The 19,494-nt window shown below is 44.9% G+C and overlaps 4 protein-coding genes across 7 annotated transcripts in view; 2 read left to right on the top strand and 2 right to left on the bottom strand.

Moving 5' to 3' along the window:
• Nucleotides 1–8,904, top strand: part of RIIAD1 (regulatory subunit of type II PKA R-subunit domain containing 1) — a 50,821-nt gene extending 41,917 nt beyond the window's left edge. The window contains exons 4-6 of one of the 2 annotated variants that reach the window (XM_054528114.1): nt 4,760–5,044; nt 6,406–6,492; nt 8,768–8,904. In XM_054528114.1, coding sequence (XP_054384089.1) covers nt 4,760–4,778 — 19 coding nt within the window. In that variant the 3' untranslated portion in view covers nt 4,779–5,044; nt 6,406–6,492; nt 8,768–8,904. The remainder of the gene's footprint in view (nt 1–4,759; nt 5,045–6,405; nt 6,493–8,767) is intronic. The other variant, XM_054528120.1, reaches the window with a different exon arrangement.
• Nucleotides 8,842–15,750, bottom strand: MRPL9 (mitochondrial ribosomal protein L9). Of its 2 annotated transcripts, XM_054528085.1 has the most exons (8): nt 15,516–15,750; nt 12,534–13,065; nt 12,197–12,353; nt 11,582–11,706; nt 11,316–11,366; nt 10,658–10,759; nt 10,016–10,099; nt 8,842–9,382 (listed from the first exon to the last, which is right to left on the bottom strand). In XM_054528085.1, the coding sequence occupies exons 2-8, from the start codon at nt 12,684–12,686 to the stop codon at nt 9,251–9,253; spliced, it is 804 nt and encodes a 267-aa protein (XP_054384060.1). In that variant the 5' UTR covers nt 12,687–13,065; nt 15,516–15,750; the 3' UTR covers nt 8,842–9,250. The 2 variants fall into 2 exon arrangements, with proteins under 2 accessions (XP_054384060.1, XP_002810260.1); XM_002810214.2 differs by lacking the exon at nt 15,516–15,750 and having other exon boundaries at nt 12,534–13,350.
• On the top strand, nt 12,176–19,029 carry OAZ3 (ornithine decarboxylase antizyme 3). 2 transcript variants are annotated; one of them, NM_001290272.2, is given in 5 exon segments: nt 12,176–12,374; nt 16,362–16,498; nt 17,227–17,402; nt 17,866–17,951; nt 18,776–19,029. In NM_001290272.2, coding segments are annotated over 5 exon segments (573 nt in total). In that variant the 5' UTR covers nt 12,176–12,342; the 3' UTR covers nt 18,919–19,029.
• Nucleotides 19,029–19,494, bottom strand: part of TDRKH (tudor and KH domain containing) — a 19,338-nt gene continuing 18,872 nt past the window's right edge. Inside the window, exon 14 of the transcript XR_010141599.1 lies at nt 19,029–19,490. The gene's annotated coding sequence lies outside the window, so the exon portion shown is untranslated. The remainder of the gene's footprint in view (nt 19,491–19,494) is intronic.

Here is a 19,494-nt window from a genome sequence, read left to right as displayed (position 1 = left end):
CTTTACAAAAAGACAACTAGGAAAATGGCTAAATATTTATTTCTATAACCCCTAGTTTCACATATTTTTAAGTTCAGAACTAAAATACTATGTCTCCTCTGACGCCTTGGTGAAGTTAATAGTACAAACTCCTTTTTTGAACTTTTTCTCCTGACTTGGTCTGTTTTTATTTTTTTTAATTGACAAATAAAACTTGCATATATTTATAGGATACAACAGGATGTTTTGATATATGTATACATTGTGGAATTGCTAAACCTAGCTAATTAACACATGTATTACCTCATGTACTTATCATTTTTTGTGTGTGGTAAGAGCACATAAAATCTATTTTCTCTCTTTTTTTTTTTAGAGATGGAGTTTTGCTCTTGTTGCCCAGGCTGGAGTGCAATGGCACGATCTCAGCTCACTGCAACCTCTGCCTCCCGGTTTCAAGCGATTCTCCTGCCTCAGCCTCCCCAGTAGCTGGGATTACAGGCACACACCACCATGCCTGGCTAATTTTTGTATTTTTAGTAGAGACGGGGTTTCACCATGTTGGCCAGGCTGGTCTCAAACTGCTGACTTCAAGTGATCCGCCTGCCTCGGCCTCCCAAAGTGCTGGGATTACTGGCATGAGCCACTGCACCTGGCCCTTTGACATTTTTAAATTCAGGTCGTTTGCTTTCTTGATGTTGAGTTGTTAGAGTTCCTTATATATTTTGGATATTAACCCCTTGTCAGATTACGGTTTGTAGATATTTTCTCCCACTGGGTAGGTTGTCTCTTTACTCTGTTGATTTTTTGCTTTGCTGTGCAGAGGCTTTTTATTTTGATGCAATTCTGTTTGTCTACTTTTGATTTTGTTGCCTGTGCTTTTGGGCTCATATCTAAAAAATCATTTTTCAGACCAATGTCATGGAGCTTCCCCCTATGTTTTCTTCTGGTAGTTTTACTGTTTCCGGTCTTACATATAAGTCTTTTCCCCATTTTGAGTTGATATTTATATATGGTATGAAATAAGGGTCTACTTTCATTTCCTTTATTTCATTCTTAAGAACATGCAGGCCAGGTGCGGTAGCTCACACCTGTAATCCCAGCACTTTGGGAGGCCAAGGTGGGAGGATCAACTGATGTCAGGAGTTTGAGACCAGCCTGGACAATATGGTGAAACCCCATCTCTACTAAAAAAAATTAGCCGGTCATGGTGGTGGGTGCCTGTAATCCCAGCCACTGGGGAGACTAAGGCAGGAGAATCACTTGAACCAGGGAGGTGGAGGTTGCAGTGAGCTGAGATCATGCCATTGCACTCCACCCTGGGCAACAAGAGCGAAACTCCATCTCAAAAAAAAAACAAAAAACGCATATTTATATCTCTTTTAATGTCCTGTCTACTAATTCCACCAATTCTGACATTTCTGGGACTGTTTCTTTTGGTTCTGGGTGATGTTTTCCTATCTCTTTTTATAATCATTTTTTTAAGAGACGGGGTCTTACTGTGTTGCCCAGGCTAAAGTGCAGTGGCTCTTCTTGGGTGTGATCATAGTGTATTACAGCCTCAAACTCCTGGCCTCAAGTGATCCTCCTGCCTCAGCCTCCTGAGTAGCTGGGACTACAGGTACATACCACCACATCCAGTACAATAATATTAAATTGAATGTCAAACCTTGGGAATTGTATTTTGTTCAGTGATAAGTTTTGTTGCATTTCTCTAATGAGTGTTGGACTTGGTTCTGGCATGCCTGGTATCAGTTCGATCATCAGTGCTTGTTTTCAAGCTTTGCATGGTGGCTCCAGAGTAGCCTTTATTCTAGTGTCCACTACTGAGTCCTTTTAAAGTCTCTATATGATGCCCCATGTATTATAGGATCTATTCATCTGGGCTGTCAGGAACACAAACAAAATATTCCCAATCCTGTGTAAGTTCTGAGAATTGTTTGGCCTTTCATTTTCTGTTGTTGTTGTTGTTGTTGTTTTTAACCCCCTGCCTTGTGGAATTTTGCCTCATTAATGTACATATCATTATTCAGCCAAAGTTTTGAGGTCTGGGACCTCTTGGCAGATCTCCAAAGTGCTCTGTGTCATTCCTTTGTCTCCAGTGTTTTCCCTTTTTTCCTTTCCTTTCCTTTTTCTTTTTCTTTTCTTTTTTTTTTTTTTGAGATGGAGTTTCGCTCTTGTTGCCCAGGCTGGAGTGCAATGGCTCAATCTCGGGTGACCGCAACCTCTGCCTCCCGGGTTCAAGCAATTCTCCTGCCTCTACCTCCCAAGTAGCTGGGATTACAGGCATGCGCCACCATACCCAGCTAATTTTGTATTTTTAGTAGAGACAGGGTTTCTCCATGTTGGTCAGGCCAGTCTCGAACTCTCGACCTCAGGTGATCTGCCTGCCTCGGCCTCCCAAAGTGCTGGGATTACAGACGTGAGCCACAATGCCCAGCCTTTCCTCTTGATTTCTAGCCAACGCATTCTCCACCACCTCTAATCTCTGTTTTCTCCACTCAATGAGACGGCTGGCTCTATTGGGGCTCCCCTCTCTGCAGTGCAGGAAACTGCCTCTAGGCAGTAAGCTGAGGCAATGATGTGGCTCACCTTGTTTCCCTTTTCTCAGTTACAATTCTGCACTACTGGCTTTCCATTGTCTATAAATATTTCTTTCATAATTTTATCTGGTTTCATAGTTGTATAGTGGGAAGGCAATTTCTGTAGCTGTACTTCCTTCTTGGGAGAAGTGGAAGTCTTCTTGGGCCAATTTTTCAGCTGGAAACAACTTATTAAACAGGCTACGTCTCTAGCAGAAAGGACCCTGAGACACCATGACAAGTATATAAGGTATTAATTTTCCCAATCCTAACCCACAGGGACTTATGACCTTTTATTTTCATAACACACAGGAGAGAAGGAGGACTATGCAAACATTTAAAGCACTGTTGGATAGAGTCCATTGACATAGACACCCTAGAATCGGAAGCTCCATTATGGACCTCTGTTAGAGTTGCAGGGTGTGGAGGGTAGGTAATAATTGTATTCCAGCTCCAGGTCTGACTCTCAGTAGGTCTACCAGGTTTACAGACTCACCTAGTGGTTATTTCATGAGTCCTTAATGGACAGTTGGAATAGGCATATTTGACAGTTGGCAGAACCACCAGGTTGGTTTTTTGGTTTGTGAGGTAGGAAATATCATAGTGAGGAAGGCCAACATGAAGTGTCTGGAACCGCCTCCACCATTCCAGACCAATATAATACATAAAAGTTACTCCATTAGTGCCCCGCTTGAAGACCTCAAGAATGCAGAGGTGGTGGTGCCCATCATATTGCCATTTAATTCACTAGTCTGGCAACTGCTAAAACCAGACAGATCTTGGAGAATGAGTATGGATTACTGCAATCTCAATCAACAAATAATGCTAATTCTATCTGCTGTTCCAAATGTGGTATCTTTGCTGGAAAAGATTAACGCAGCCTACATGGTATGTATTGATCTGGACAATGCACTCTTTTTCATCCTTGTAGAAAGGAAGATCATAAAAGCTTGCTTTCACTGAGATGAGCAATAATATACATTTACAGTTTTGCCTCCGGACCATGTAAACTCTCCTGCCTCTGTCATAATATAGTCTGAAGGGACCTGGACCATTAGGACATTCCATAGGACATTCCATTACTGCACTGATGACATCATGGTAATTGTACAGGATGAACCTGAAATGATACCTGTATCAGAGGCCTTGGTAGGATAAATCTTCTTCAAATAGTCGTGCAAGAATCCTACAAATATTCAGGATCTTGCCAGATCAGTGAAGTTTTTAAAAGTCCAGTGGTCTGAAGCATACCAGGACATTCCTTCCAAAGATGATAAGGAGAAATTTTACATCTCATATTTCTTACCACTAAAAAGCACAATGCCTTGCAAATGTCTTGGGGTCTACTGCTAGCATATTCCATACTTGGAAATGTTGCTCTGACACAAATATCATAGGCGACACAAAAGGCTGCCAAATTTGAGTGGGTCCCAGAGCAGGTAAAAGCTCTGTAGCAGGTCAAGACTGTGGTACAAATGGCTCTGCGGCTTGGATCACAAGACACCATGTTATATTAGAGGTGTCAGTGGTGAGAAAAGATCATATACTGTTCGTGATAAATCCCAATAGTAAGTCACACACAGCCCCCTATAGTGCTGGAGCAATGCCATGCCGTCTGAAACAGAGCATTATACACCTTTCAAAAGATAGCTCCTGGAATGCTACTGAGTCCTAGTTGAGACAACGTGCTTACCTATGGGATGTTAAGTGATGATGTATTATAACCTGGGTTCTGTCAAACCCACAAGTCATAAGGCTGGGTGGGTCGACCAGTCATCCTTCATAAAATGAAAGTGCATATGTAGAATTGGGAACAAGCAGGGCTGGAAGGCAAAAGTGAGCTACATAAGCAGGTGCCCAGATCCCCTGTCACCCACTGTTGATGCACTGGTGGTGCTTTCTCAGTTTACATCTGTAGCCACATGGATCGGAGATCCCTCATGACCTGATGACAGAAGAGGAAAAAGGCTGAGCTTGGTTAATGTACAGGTTGTCTCATTAGGTGAAAGTAAGCTGGAAATACACTGTGGCTGCACTATGGCCCCACTTAGAGATGGCCTGTGTACCTGCCAGAAGTAAGAATATATATAGACTCATGGGCCTGGAAAGCAAACTGGAAGATTAAAAACAAGGAAGTGTGGGGAAAAGGCACATAACATACCCGAGAATGGGTATACAGTGTGATGATTTTTGTATTGCAGGTTAATTCCCATCAGATAACATCCACCACAGAAAAGGCACCAACCAAGCAGATGAATGACTTAGCCAAATAATGTTAACCAGGCTTTGTTGCTGGCACCCCAAAGCTGGCAAAGTGATCATATGAACGGAGGAGCCATGGTGGAACAAATGCAAGGGTTCAACGTCATGGACTCATCAAGTCTGATCTAACTACTGCATCAGTGAATGTCCAGCTTGCCAGCAACAGAGACCAACACTTAGCCTGATGTCACCATTCCTCAAGGAAACCATCTTGCCACTTGGTGGTAAGTTGATTACACTGTATCCTTGCTACCTTGGAAGGGGAAGTGTTCTATCTTGAAGGGGCATTGATGTATATTATGGGTACTGGTTTGCCTTTCCTGCCTGCACAGCCTCGGTCAGCAACACCAACCAAAGGTTTACAAAATTTTGATCCATTGGCCTGAAATCTTGTGTAACATTGCATCAAACCAAGAGACCCACTTGATAGCAACGAGGTACAATGCTGGGTACATGATGGTGGGATCGGCTTTAATCACATACCATACTATGCAGAAGCTGCTCCCTGACAGAGTGCTTGTTAAAAGCACAGCTAAGGCACCAGATTGGAGATGACAACCTGTAAGGAGAAGGCATCATCCTTCATGATGCAGTACATACCTGAGACCAATAGCCATTGAATAGTGTATCCTTAAGGAAAATATATGGCTCTGGGGAACAAAGGGTGGGTGTAGGAGCAGCCCGCCATTATCATCACTCCCAGTGACCCAATTGAAGAAACTGTGCCTTCTATCCCAACTCTGGTCTCTAAGGGTTTAGAAGTCCTGGTTCCCAGAAGGGGAATATTTGCACCAGTGAACACACTGAATCTCACTAAACTTTAAGCTATGGCAGGCACTAGATTACTCCAAATCACTACCAAGAGACAAGAAGGCAAGGAAAGGAGTCATTATCAGGAGGTGGGGCTGCTATTACACAGTGGGGACAGGGAAGAATATATTTGGCACCCAGATCATCCACTTGAGTATGTTTCTCCTTGCCCAATTTTGATGATAAATGAACAAGTGCAGTCATAGCCTGAGAAGGGCATGATGGCCAGGTACCTCATCTGGTAACCCACATGAACCAGAGGTACAAGTCTGAGGGGGTTGGGGAAAGATCAACAATAGGTAGTAGAGAAGGGAGGTGAATGCCAGTTGCAAACTCAAGCTACAGCAGCAGAGGCTGTGGCCTGTTCCAGACCTTCCTCTTTTAAGTTTCCCCAGAAAGAGATCCATCAGAATCCTGAAGAAACCATTCCAGAACTAATGAAGCAAATTAGTCTGAGCAGTGCAAAGGGTGGACTGTAGTGTTGACTGTGGTGTGTTGCCCATATTTTCCCCTTGAGGACTGAAGCTGCTAAGAATGCTGACAGCTGTCACCTGTGCCCCATCCAGGGACCGCCTTTGGCTGAAGTTAGCCACCTCACTCAAGATCATACCCCTTTCCTGGTCAAGTGGGGAGATGAGGTCCAGCCCACTTACCCTATTGGGGCATCCTGCAGAGCCATCCTAGTTTGAGCTCCTGATTGACTGAGGCGTTTGTTAAGACTGCATCAGCTCAATTTCTCCCTCTATCCAATTCTACTGCCTTTACTCCCCAATAGGTGTTGATGCAGATAACTCCTCCCAATAAACTTCCTGCATGTGAGTCTCCAACAGAGTGTTTTTACCAAGAACTCAACCTATGGCAGGTATTTAAATGCTTTTTAAGGTTAGCTGTGTGAAATGTGTGCTTGTTGCTCAATTTCAGAGAGTTTCGTGATGATCATGTTGAGAGATGCTGTATGTGTTTAATTAGCCTACCATTTCAAGGACAGTAGGAATGGGGATCATTGAAATGGCAAATTTCAGTGGGCTTGGGGCTCATGCCGAGGCTGCAGGTCCTCCCCAAACCTCAGGAGCGTGTCCAGGATGGCAGAACTCTGTGCTTCAGTTTGGAGGTTAATTCTGGGTGTCCCCAACTCACTAGGGATTAACTGGGATACAGAAGTGTATGCACCTGCTTCAATCTAGATTAGCACTTCCTAAATGCTGGGGTCTCTGCAAGTTAATGGAGGCTCAAACCTTTCAGGAAGTTCTGTTAAATCCAAGACTGAGTGTACCTACCAAAAGCAGTCAACCATCTTTCAAAACAAGAGGGTCCTGCTGGGAGATACTGGCAATAAGTTCCTATAGGACCATAAGATCAGTCTGGGGCTGGGTGCGGTGGCTCATGCCTGTAATCCTAGCATTTTGGAAGGCCGAGGCGGGTGGATCACCTGAGGTCAGGAGTTCAACACCAGCCTGGCCAACATGGTGAGACCCCGTCTCTACTAAAAATACACAAAAAAATAGCTGGGCGTGGTGGCAGGCTCCTGAAATCCCAGCTATTTGGGAGGCTGAGGCAGGAGAATCGCTTGAACCCGGGAGGTGGAGATTACAGTGAGCCGAGATCGTGCCATTGCACTCCAGCCTGGGCAACAAGAGCGAAACTCCATCTCAAAAAAAAAAAAAAATCAGTTTGGGCTTCAATATGCCCAAATAGGCTACGAGGGCACCTATATTTACACTGATTGCCCTTCATTGGTAACGTCTCCATCTGAGGGTGGATCCTGTCTGGCATGGTGACCGAGATAAAAGATGCAAAACATCAACATCATCCACCAAGACTATTTCCACTACATGTGTAAGTACAGTTGCTTCAAGAAGCACAAGAACATGTTCATGCACCCATCCCCTTGCATCAGGGATGTCCAGATCAGCAACATCATCATGGTTGGGTAAGCACCAGCATGAGAAAGATGGTACACTTCAACATGCTCATGGTCCCCAGTGCCACCAAGAAGCAATTCCAGTTCTGAGTCTGGATGCCTGCCTACTCCCTAACATGAAATAATGTTATTTTCCCATTCAAAAAAAAAAAAAAAGAAAAGAAAAGGGTGGGGAGGGGAGAAATGCTAAATTTCAGATAGTGCCAGTGCCAGACTTGAGTTACAGAGCTCTGTCAAGTATGAAGTTGGCTATAGTTATCAGTGCAACTACTGATGACAGACTTTCTCATTAGCTGAGATGGGATGAAAGTGTTTAACTGACGCAAGAGTGGTAGGTGAGCTCAAATAGGAACGAAACCAATGTCTGGTATGGATAGCAAAGGAGTCAATGAACTCATCTTTACTACCCTAAACTGCATGACCTCACATTGTATTTGAGTGACCTTGGCACAATCCACCTGAAAATGAATGTTCGTTTTTCTACTAATGAAACTCTGAACTTATAGAAAACTATCTACTTTCAGGCCAGGCATGGTGGCTCATGCCTGCCTGTAATCCCAGCACTTTGGGAGGCCAAGGAGGGTGGATCATGAGGTCAGGAGTTTGAGACCATCCTGGTCAATATGGTGAAACCCCGTCTCTACTAAAAATATAAAAAATTAGCCGGGTGCTGTGGCACATGCCTGTAGTCCCAGCTACTCGGGAGGCTGAGGCAGGAGAACCACTTGAACCAGGGAGGCGGAGGTGCAGTGAGCTGAGATTACGCCACTGCGCTCCAGCCTGGGTGACAGAGCAAGACTCTGTCTCAAAAAAAAAGAAAAGAAAAGAAAAGAAAACTATCATCTACTTCCCTTATCTCCCATCAAGACATCCATTCATCCATTCCAGAGTTGTTATCTTATGACTAGTTCCCTATCTTAATCTTGGTCTAGAAAATTAAGGTAACTTCTTTTTCAGAATTTCAGGAGCTGGTTCAAGGAACAAAGTTCCCTTTTTAAGCTTCTTTCATCCCAGCTTTCCAACAATTACCCTTAGGCCTTACTCAGGCCTTAGAGAAGTAGAATCCATTGTGCTTATTCACATTGATGACTACATCAATGTATCTAAGAAGAGTAAGTGTTAAGACCAAACACATCATCAACTTGTTCAGCACAATTTGTTCATACCACAGTAACTGTGGGATGCAGTCTAAGATATTCTCTTCTTTCCTTTTTAGCAGCAAACCTCTGTGGCTCAAGGAAATCTCAGTTGGATGTCCTGTCTCATCTACTCAAGACCAATAAACAACACTTAAAAAGAACATAATCTCTTTATTTCTGCTTGGGATACAAATGTTCAGTTTGGATGATGAGAATGAGGCAAGTACTGGAGACAATGGCTGGCTCTTCTGTTTGTCCCAATAAACTCCAATGGAGGAAGAAGCTAAACAGGTTTTGGATGGTTTCGGTCTATTGCATCTAGCTTATCAAATCTACGGCCTGGTACTTCTGGAACAAGACTGCCCTGCCCCACTGATGACAGTTAAAGATAAAGATGGCAAAAATGAAGAATTCAACATGTATATGCAGTGCAGTCTGATGTCTTCAGATGTTCTCTAAAATTTTGTATTTGGTCAGAGCTGGGAGTGAGATCAGTGTGCTTGCTCATTTCTGCTCCACTGCTCCTGATTCTGCTTTGCTGCCTTGGAGGGAGAGTAGATTTAGATCTGGGGGCTGGTGGGGGCCATGGCCTTGGCAGCTTGCTGGGCTAACCAGTATTTATATCTTTTGGTCTTGGGCTTCTCAAAGTTCACGACAGACATAGGCACTCTCACAGTATCAAGCCCATTTACCTGCACACAAAACAATGGGAATTCTCAGAGATCAGTCAGGTAGGTAAGATTTAGCACCACCTAATCCCAGCTTTTCACCCTGACTTTTCTCCCAGTCAGAAAAAGGAGAGCTAGGGCTGGGAACAGTGGCTAATGCCTGTAATCCCAGCACTTTGGGAGGCTGAGGCAGGTGGATCACCTGAGGTCAGGAGTTTGAGACCAGCCTGGCCAACATGGGGAAACCCTGCCTCTACTAAAATACAAACATTAGCCAGGCATGGTGGCGTGTGCCTGTAATCCCAGCTACTAGGGGGGCTGAGGCAGAAGGATCGCTTGAACCTGGGAGGTGGAGGTTGCAGTGAGCTGAGATCGTGCCACTGCACTCTAGCCTGGGCAACAGAGTGAGACTCCATCTCAAAAAAAAAAAAAAAAAAAAAAAATTAGAAAAAAGGGAAAGGTAGGTGCTAGGTGCGGTGGCTAACGCCTGTAGTCCTAGCTACTTGGGAGGCTGAGGTGGGAGGATCGCTTGAACCCAGGAGTTTGAATCCAGCCTGGGCAATGAAACAAAACCCTGTCTTTAAGAGAAAGGAAAAAAAGGAAAAAGTGGGGGAAAAGGAGAAAGAAAAGGAAAAAGAAAGTATGCAAAACACTCACCGTCACCTCACACCAATACTCGCCCCACCGTGTGATAGGCTCTTCTGGTAACTTTAATGTATGTGGGGCAACCACAACACCAAGCTGCAAAAAAAAAAAAAAAAAAAAGAAAGAAAAAAAAATCTCCGCTCAAATGACCTCTGTTTTCATGACTGCCACTCTAGGGAACCTCATAAAGAGGGTTACAGGATTTCCTGCACAGGGATGAATAAAACTGGGGTGTCTACTCTGGCTGATTCCATGGGAGAGAAGGGCATACACCTTCATAGACAGTAGTAGAGAAATTCAATTCTGATTTTTCAGAAAGGGAGGTAGATTCACAAAGAGAAGCAGGGCTTGAGGCCAAAACCACTTCATCCACAAAAGTAACAGTTCTCCAGTAAGTCACAAATCCCCAGCATTTCCCTCAGTAGACAGGAAATAAATGGAAACCACCACCTTTTCCTATCAATCTTCAAATTCTATGTGACCATCCTTAGTCCTTAGCCATGTCCTTCCCATACTCCTGCAAACTAACCAAGAATACTTTCCTTAACTACAACTGGATGATCATACCCCTTCCTAACAAAGGGATCAATCCCAGGCCTCCTTCCCAGAGGCAGCTTCCACCTCAGGGGTAGAGTGGTTTTTGGGAACACTCACATTCTTGAAGAAGTGGCGGGCAACTATTTCAGGGTTCAGCTCCCATTTGACATTGTTCTTCATCCCTACCTCCAGGCGACAGCTTTTTAGAAATTTCACTGTCTGAAAGGAATTATGAGTTGGAGTCAAAGGAGAGGAAACATGTCAGGGTCACAAGGTATGCAAGCCAAGCATGATGGCTCATGCCTGTAATCCCAGCACTTTGGGAGGCCAAGATGGGTCTCCCAAAGTGGATCACTTCAGCCCAGGACTTTGAAACCAGCCCGGCCAACATGGCAAAACCCTGTCTCTACCAAAAATACGAAAGTTAGCCGGGCATGGTGGCGGGTGCCTGTACTGATTATCTTCTCATGTGTCCATGTTCTCTCCAACTTGTATGTAAATATCCTTGAAGGCAGAGCCCTCATCTCAGACTATTCCATGGGTTCCCTGATTCCCAGATTGGGACCTCCCTTGGTACTTTAAGGCACTTCACCCAACACATCAGGGATCTCCCAAGAGGTCTCCATACCGGTTTTGTGGGGCAGCCACAACACTTCCCCTTTCTCCCACTCTTGGGTCTGCAATCAGGAGACCTCAAGGGAATCAGGGAGACTCTCAGGGCGAGGTTGGTAAGTCTTGTAAGTGACAAATAAATACTTTTTTCGTTTCTACTCACCGCCTCACCTGCCTTGGTCTGGATCTTCTCTAATTTTCCTTCTTGTCTCAGCTAGAAAAGAAAGTTAAAGATGAAAAGCAGTAAAAGAAAAATGAGCCCATGTTAAATAGCATCAAACTATTCCTATGTTGGGCATTGGCTGGGCTTCTGCATTCCTGTTCTTCTAGTTCCTATTTCATTTTCAAGTTAAATGTCAAAGGGAAGGAAGCTGCGAGATAAAAGAAGTTTTATCTCTCCAAGTCTCTCTGTCCTTCCTTTGAGCTCACCAATTTCTCCTCTTCAAACAGCTTCCTGTTTTCAGGGGATGCATATACAGCCAGTCCCTGAGGAAGGAGTCGATTCCGGCCCAAAGATTTCTTCACTGAGACCAGGTCACCCCGGACTCCAACATCTGTCAATGAGAACAGAGGCAGGTGAATTAAAACCATCTAGGAGTCCCTAAAGAAAAGATGATCAAAGAGAGAAGCACCTCTTACTTTCTCACAGTGCTTATTTTTCCTAAAAGAAATGCTAATTCATATTCACTAGGAACAAGATTTAAGAGACTGCTAATTAGTTTCTTTAGAACTTGATGTATAAATTTAATATCCTCTGTATAGAGGGAGGAGTTGTCCCATGGAGGATTTCAGCATCTGTGGCACAAATTGTCAGGCTCCTCTCCCCACACAATGTTAATGATGTTGCTGCCTTTATGTTTTAATTTTCAATGCTGGAGGCCAATGTCACAATCACAATAGTTTTTATGGCTTCCTCTTCTCACATATAGAGTTGGATTATTTCCACAAAGAAAAAGCAACGCAAATAGTTGAGGGGGACGGGCTAGAAAAAGCTGATGCCAAACCGGACCAGCCTGAGAGGAAGCGCCTCGGCCCGGGCCTTACTCTCCACCGACTGCGTCAGGATGAGCTCCAGGTTTTCTTTGGGCCGATGCTTCGTGTCCTCCACCAGCTTATAGACGCGATGTCGCCGGTGCAGGCGCGGCTTCCGGCCCTCCCCGGCCAGCGGTACCTTCCACCAGCGCTCCACGATGACCGTGCCCTGGCGGCCAGGAAAGCGACGGTGAGCTAGTCTCCACAAGGAACACCCTCTCCCTCCACCACGGCCGCCAGCCCCTCAAGGAAAGCCCGCCACCCCCACATCGGCCCTCTCCAGGTCCCAGTGCGCCTCCAGAAACAATACTCGAGCGTATGTACCCCCTACCCCAGACTCAGCCCTCACCCGATTTTGAGAGAGGCTGAAGTTACAGGCCAGGTCAGGGGAGTTCCCTTCATGTCGCGGCCGCAGTAGCTCCTGGACGCCTCCCCGCAGCAGCCGCCCAGCGCCCGCCCGCAGCAGAGCTCTGCCTGGGGCCGTGACAACGGGCGCCGCCATGTTCGCAGGCACAGAATGAGACCTGAGGGAGGACCCCGGCGTCGGGCGGCAGGAAAGGCCCCCGTCAGGGCTGCCTGCGGCGCGCCGGCGCGGCTTTGGTCTGGGCTGAGGGAGGGGATAGGGAGCGGGCCGGGGGACAGATGGCACTGCGGCTTGCCTATTTTTACTTTTTGGCAGAGGGGACGGACGCCTAGAATTACTGTGATAATGGAATGAGTGTTAGGTGGACTGACGCCGGAAAAGACGCTCTTCCTCTTGAAAGTGTGGGCTTTGCTTTAGCTCTAGTTGCTGGGGTAACTTTTAATTCTGACGTTCTGTGATGACTGGATACTGACGGGAGAATGAATGATGCTCTCACTTTTCCTTACTTCAGATCTACCTAAAAGTGGTAAAGGATGGGATCCCTTGGAAAACTGCCAGCTCCAGGAGGAGCCTAACCCTTAATCATTATACTGCAGTATTTAAGTTAATAAAGGAGAATTCTAAATCACAAGCTATGTAAACCATAGAAAAAAAGCAACTATGGCAGGGCCGCGACAGTTCCCTCTGGGGAGGGTCTCAGTACTGGACAGAAGACCATAAAAACTGGATGAAAGAAGGTCCGTTTGGCAGAGATTATGGAAAGACTGGCCTTTAAACATACTGACCAGTCCTCCTTCCTCGTAAATACACTACTTGGCCTCCTGGACACCGGTCTTCTTCAGTCTAGTTTGCTGATTTCTCCTTTTCTCCCCGCTTCTTAGAATGCCCCCGGGACTCCGTTTTTAAATCTTTACTCTTCTCAGTATACACTGACTGTTGATCTCATCCAGTCTCGTGGCTTACAATACCATTTATATGCCAATGACTCCCAAATTTCTAGTTCCATCCTAGACATCTCCCAAACTCGTCTCAAATATTCAACTGTTTATTCGTCATTTTCCGCTTATGTATCCAAAGGACACCTCAAAGTTAACTGTCCCAAACTAATTTATTCCCCCCTCACCCCCAAAACTGCCCCATCTGCAGCCTTTTTCCTCTCAGTTGACAGAAACTCCATTCTTTCCATTCTAACTCTTTTCTCTCATACTCCATCAGGAAATCCTGTGGGTTCGACCTTTAAATTACACATAGTCCCTGACTTGGATTTACAATTTTTGAGTTTGTGATGGTGTGAAAGTGATGTGCACTCAGTAGGACATCAATAAATTACATGAAATATGCAACACTTTATTGTAAAATAGGCTTTGTGTTAGATGATTTTACCCAACTGTCGGCTAAGTTGTCTGAGCATGTTTAAGATAGACTAGGCTAAGCTATGGTGTTTGGTAGGTGTATTATATGCATTTTCAACTTATGATAGTTTCAACATACGATGGGTTTATCAGAACATAACCCTATTTTAAGTCAAGGAGCACTTGTATTTCCAGAATCCAACCACTTGTCACCACCTCCAATGCTCTACCTTGGAATAAGACACTACTTTCTCCTGGATTACTGCAATAGTCCCCTAAAAGATCTCCCTTAATTCTCTACAGTTTATAATTCTCTGTAGCTTATTTATAGCAGCCAGAATGATCTTTTTAAAGCATAAGTCAGATCATGTCGTTCTTCCACCCAAAACTTTGTAATGACTTCCTCCTTTACTCAAGGTAAAAGAAAAAGGCCATCGGATGGTCTACAAGGCCATACATACGCTGACCCCATTAGCTACTCTATAATTTACACTGCTCCACCCACAGTGGCCTCCTTGTTTCTTGAAAACACCAGGCAAGTTTCCTGCCCAGGGGTTTTGCACTGGCTGCTTTTGCGTTGGATGCTCTTATCCTCAGATGCTGGCTTGGTTAACAACCTCACATCGTCCAAGTGTTTAATTAAATGTCAGTTTTTTCAGTGAGAGATCACCCTATTTCTTACTGTAACCCTGACCCATCCCCTTCACATTCCTTATCTTCCTTTATCTTGCTCTATTCCCCCCACCCCATAGCAGTTACCTTCTAACATACTAAATAATTTACTATGTTTATTTTCTAGGTTTGTCCTCTCACTTTTAGAAGATATGTTCCATAGGGTAGGGATTTGTTTTGTTCACTGATGTATCTCAAGCACCTAGAATAGTGCCTGGCTCATAGTAGACCCTCAATAAATATTTGTTGAATGGATAAATATGCAGAGGTCTCAAATTGGCAGTCCCAGAATCAAATTTTGCTTACAATGTTGTTTATCAACAATTTTTTTAGTAGTCGATTTTTTATTTTTTTTATTTTTGAGTCGGAGTCTCGCTGTGTCGCCCAGGCTGGAGTGCAGTGGCACGATCTCAGCTCATTGCAAGCTCCGCCTCCTGGGTTCAGGCCATTCTCCTGCCCCAGCCTCCGGTGTAGCTGGAAATACAGGTGCCCGCCACCACGCCTGGCTGATTTTTTGTATTTTTAGTACAGACAGAGTTTCATCGTGTTAGCCAGGATGGTCTCGATCTCCTGACCTTGTGATACGCCCGCCTCAGCCTCCCAAAGTGCTGGGATTACAGACGTGAGCCACCGCGCCTGGCCCAGTAGTCGATATTTTTTAAAATTGGTGAGATTTACTACAAGACTGTCTTTCCAGTTTCTGTTCAAAAATCATACGATACAGCACCATCAAGTCTGCATTCTTGCATGGAACTGGATGGAATTGAGTTGTGTGGACTTCCTTTAGATAAGGTGTGAGCTTTCCTATTTTGCTACAGCCCTACCTTGCCACTCCACTAATTTCCACAAGCTGTCTAGGCCCCTGAAGGCATTTAGTTTGCAATTCCTACCCTACAAGGATCCTGGGTTATTAAGGGCAGGGATGATAATAAAAATACTCAACTGGTATGAACTGGGAACCAACTAATCAGGTCACCACTGGATCAGAGCCTTGGAAGAGTCAGATACCAACTCTTTACTTGCTGGATTTTAGGGGAAGGGGAGTGTCCACAGAGGAGCAGGGTGGGTGGGCACAAGTGCTCAGGCAGGGCTTTTGGCCAACCAGTACAGAAGTCTTCAAGTTCTATTTTTTAATCATTCATACAGCCATAACATGCATACTAGTTGAATATGAGCCTTGGATAAGGGATTAGGGTAGATGAGCAGCAGAGTGGAGTCCTGAGGTGACATAAGGGCTGACCCCTTATCCATGTCATAGTGCCCACCGGGTCACAATGCCACCAGGTTGCCTAAAGCTCTGCCACCCACCTGTGAACTTCACTTTGCCACAGGGAGGCACTGAACTGAAAAACTGCCTTGTAACAGGTGTCGCCCCTCTGTCTACTCCCTTTCTTATATCAAGAGGGGAAAAACACGTAACTACCTCTACCCGATCTGGTCACCATACGCCTATTACCTTTACTGTTACAAGTACCGGATCACCCTCCGGGAGAAGATGCTGCCTCGTTGTTATAAAAGGTACTTGTTTTCATCTCTATTTGTAGTTGTTTATATAAAATGTAAGGAAAAGGTAAAAGAATTTGAAAGAATTTCCCAAATGGCAAGAAATAACAACAGAATGGGGGTGGAAAGCTGGCATGGAACTTTAGAGTTTTTCCATCTGGTTGGCCCAGGAACATAGAAACAGGCTGGACAACAGAAAATACAGAAGATCATGCCAGAGCCTGGTACTGTGTATCTTCCCACCTCAGATTCCAAGATAAACTAATTTGGGTCTCTTTCCCAACAGCATCACTTATAAGGAAAAGGAGGACTTGACACTCCAGCCCCGTTCCTGCCTCCAGTGCTCCTGAGTCCCTAGTAGGCCTCCAGGAGGGCAAAAGCACCGAGCAGGGTAACCACGACCAGCTTAAAGAACTGTATTCGGTAAGTGGACTGTGAGCTGGTGCTGTGACAGGGCAACCTTTTCTTGCATACCTTGCAGAGGAGGGACATTAGCAAGTTGGAAGATGAATTATAGAGGTAGATGGAATCTTGGAACACGTGTAAAAGCTACTTGTTATATAGACAAGGATTCTGGCCGACTGTAAAATCAAGGTCATACAGATGGTAGTGAAAATCAGGATGGGAAAAGAGGGAGTGAGGACAAAGGTAGAACAAACTCTATAGGACTTCTGGGACATAAAGCTGTTTAGATGCTAAGCAGGATCTGGAATCCAGAACTTGCCCACATATCATATTGCAATAACAAGCCTGGTTGTAACCATGGCATTTTAAATAGAATAATTTAGAGAAAACCCATATAATGAAAAAAGTGGAAATTATTAGTGAGAAAGGAAGCACATTATAAAGCTTTGTTTAAATCCTAAGCTGTCTGATGTAAACATTTTTAAGTTCCTAAATGGTTATTGTACTCCTGGGTTGAAGTCAGCAGGCAGTAATACTGCCTCAGCTGGATTGTTTGATATAAAGAACTCCGTAATAGGCATAGGCTATTAGTTCCTGGGACTAAGGGATATTATTGCATCTTTAAGATCTTGGCTCCGATTCTCCCGGGCTCTCCCCATCAACGCTCTCCTTGCTTCAACGGACACACCCCAATCTGCCTGAGGTCTGATTTGAATACTAGAGGAGCATTTTTACTCCTTTTCCAGGCTGGGAACTTGACGGTGCTGGCTACTGACCCCCTGCTCCACCAGGACCCAGTACAGTTAGACTTTCACTTCCGCCTCACCTCCCAGACCTCTGCCCATTGGCACGGCCTTCTCTGTGACCGTCGACTCTTCCTGGATATCCCGTATCGGGCCTTGGATCAAGGCAACCGGGAAAGGTGACTGAGCCTGGATGGGAGAATGGGGAGGGAATAGGTAGGGGATTTCACGCTTCTATCATGTCATAGTACATAGGGCTAATTCTGGAGCTAGATATAAGCAATCTGTTCACCTGGCATGCAGACAAGCCTGTGAGCTGAGCCAGGATCTGGCGTTCAAGGGATAAGAGTCCATGGGAAGTTGGACTCAGATCCAGAAATAGTTGAATAACGGGAAGTACTTTCTAGCTGTTCATCTCAGTAGTCCTTTCTCCCCAGACCCCTTCTGTGGCTTACATCCAGTGGTGTGCAATCTCTTGGCTTCCAAGAAAAATCTACCAAAACTAGTTTAGCAACTTTCATTTCCTGGCTTGGGTGGGTGGAGGGCAGAAAACGACCGATAAGATTTTTTTCTGCTCCAAGTAGGTGTCTTTCTGGATTCTGAGTTGGCCAAACATTTTAACTGTTTTTCTGTGGCTCCTAGTTTGACCGCAACCCTGGAGTATGTGGAAGAGAAGACAAATGTGGACTCTGTGTTTGTGAACTTCCAGAATGATCGGAACGACAGAGGTGAGGATCTACTGTTCTTCCTTGCTCTTCGCGCTAAGGCAGCTGGATAACTCCTTTTCTTTTATAGGAGACCCTCTTCCCCCATCTTTAAAAATGCACCCTCAGGCATTTCAGGGATTCTTTTCTTCCCACCCACCACGAAGGTGGGAAGTTGTAACTTGTTCCATCAAGTTACAACTGGACTCTGAGGAAGCCCCTGCAGGAGGTGTTAGGGGCTAGACTGAAGGAGCACTGGTGAAATTACACAGAATCCATTCAAGGGATGTGGCCAGCAGGACAAAATGGATCTCAAACATATGGAGCACCTACAACGTGAAAGGGTCAGACATAAGGCCAAGGGAACGGGGACATATTTAACCAGATGCCTGGAGCATATGTTACAGAAACTATAGCCTCTTGCCTCAAGGAGTTCAAACTCTGTTGGATATAAGACAAGGGATGGTGAATAACCATTCATAAGTGATAGATACTATTTCAGAGCTTATTATGCCATCATTGTATTAGTATATAGGTAGACCTCACTAATCTCTAGTGTTAAGCACTTCATGAACATCTCATTTAATCTTAAATTCTGTGAGAAGGAAGGTTCTATGATTTATAAATGGAAAATTCTATAGATGGAAACTGAAGTTCTGCAGGACTAACTCACAGAACAAGTGTTAAAACCAGAGTTAGAGCCTAGGTCTGTCTGACTAAAGCACATCCTATATGCCCACACTACACTGCTTCCCAGGGCCACTCCCTAGTAGAAGAAATCAAATCTGGGGGCATACATGTATTGAGTTTTAAAGCATGTTGTAATCATTTGTTGTATCCTTTCACAGGTGCCCTGCTGCGGGCCTTCAGCTACATGGGCTTTGAGGTGGTCAGACCAGGTCACCCTGCCCTCCCTCCCTTGGACAACGTCATCTTTATGGTGTATCCCCTTGAAAGGGTTGTTGGCCACCTGCCCAGTGAGCCTCCTTGAACATGCTTATTCCAACGCTTTGAGGGGCTGGAAGCCTTGACACATGCAATCAGGGGCCCGGGATGTGATTCAGGACACTTTCCATCCTAGGAATAAAGGGTAGTGCAATCATCAAGTGTTCGCTGTTTCTTGGGGGGGGGTGGGTAATAGGGTTGGCTGGAGTGCTAAATTCACTGAAAAGATCACAGAGCTAAATTCACTGAAAAGATCACAGGGACCTGAACTATGGAGGGAAAGCACCTAAGGATTTTGGTTCCCTTTGCCTTCCTCCATGCCCTAAACTATTTCCCCATTTATTCTAACCATTTGCTGAGCACTAATCAGTGAACTCCCTAGTTCAGAAAGACTGAGCTTTGTTGGGCTGTTTTTATCCATATATTTCAGTTGAGGTGCTACAGATGTGGAGAAAACCAGAGAAGGCACATAGATCCCTTGGCTTTGGCCCAAGTTGGGGGATCTCAATGGACAGAATAGGTAACTTAGAAGAGGGCATTCCAGGCAGCAGGAAAAGTACTGGGTTATACTAACAGAATGACAAAGAACCCATCAGAATGGGCTGTAAACAGGTAAGACTTA

The sequence above is a fragment of the Pongo abelii genome, chromosome 1, assembly GCF_028885655.2.
Source record: "Pongo abelii isolate AG06213 chromosome 1, NHGRI_mPonAbe1-v2.0_pri, whole genome shotgun sequence".
NCBI classification, from domain to species: Eukaryota; Metazoa; Chordata; class Mammalia; order Primates; family Hominidae; genus Pongo; species Pongo abelii.
Note: the sequence above shows the minus strand (reverse complement) of the source record. Positions and strands in the feature narration are given on the sequence as shown.

Excerpts from the sequence above, each read along its gene's own strand:
- MRPL9 (XM_054528085.1), bottom strand. The coding sequence starts at position 12,686 with ATGGCGGCGCCCGTTGTCACGGCCCCAGGCAGAGCTCTGCTGCGGGCG. Across the intron at positions 11,707-12,196 it reads CCTGACGCAGTCGGTGGAGA|ATGTTGGAGTCCGGGGTGAC; the intron begins GTAAGGCCCGGG and ends TCTCATTGACAG. Across the intron at positions 9,383-10,015 it reads AGTATTGGTGTGAGGTGACG|GTAAATGGGCTTGATACTGT; the intron begins GTGAGTGTTTTG and ends TTTTGTGTGCAG.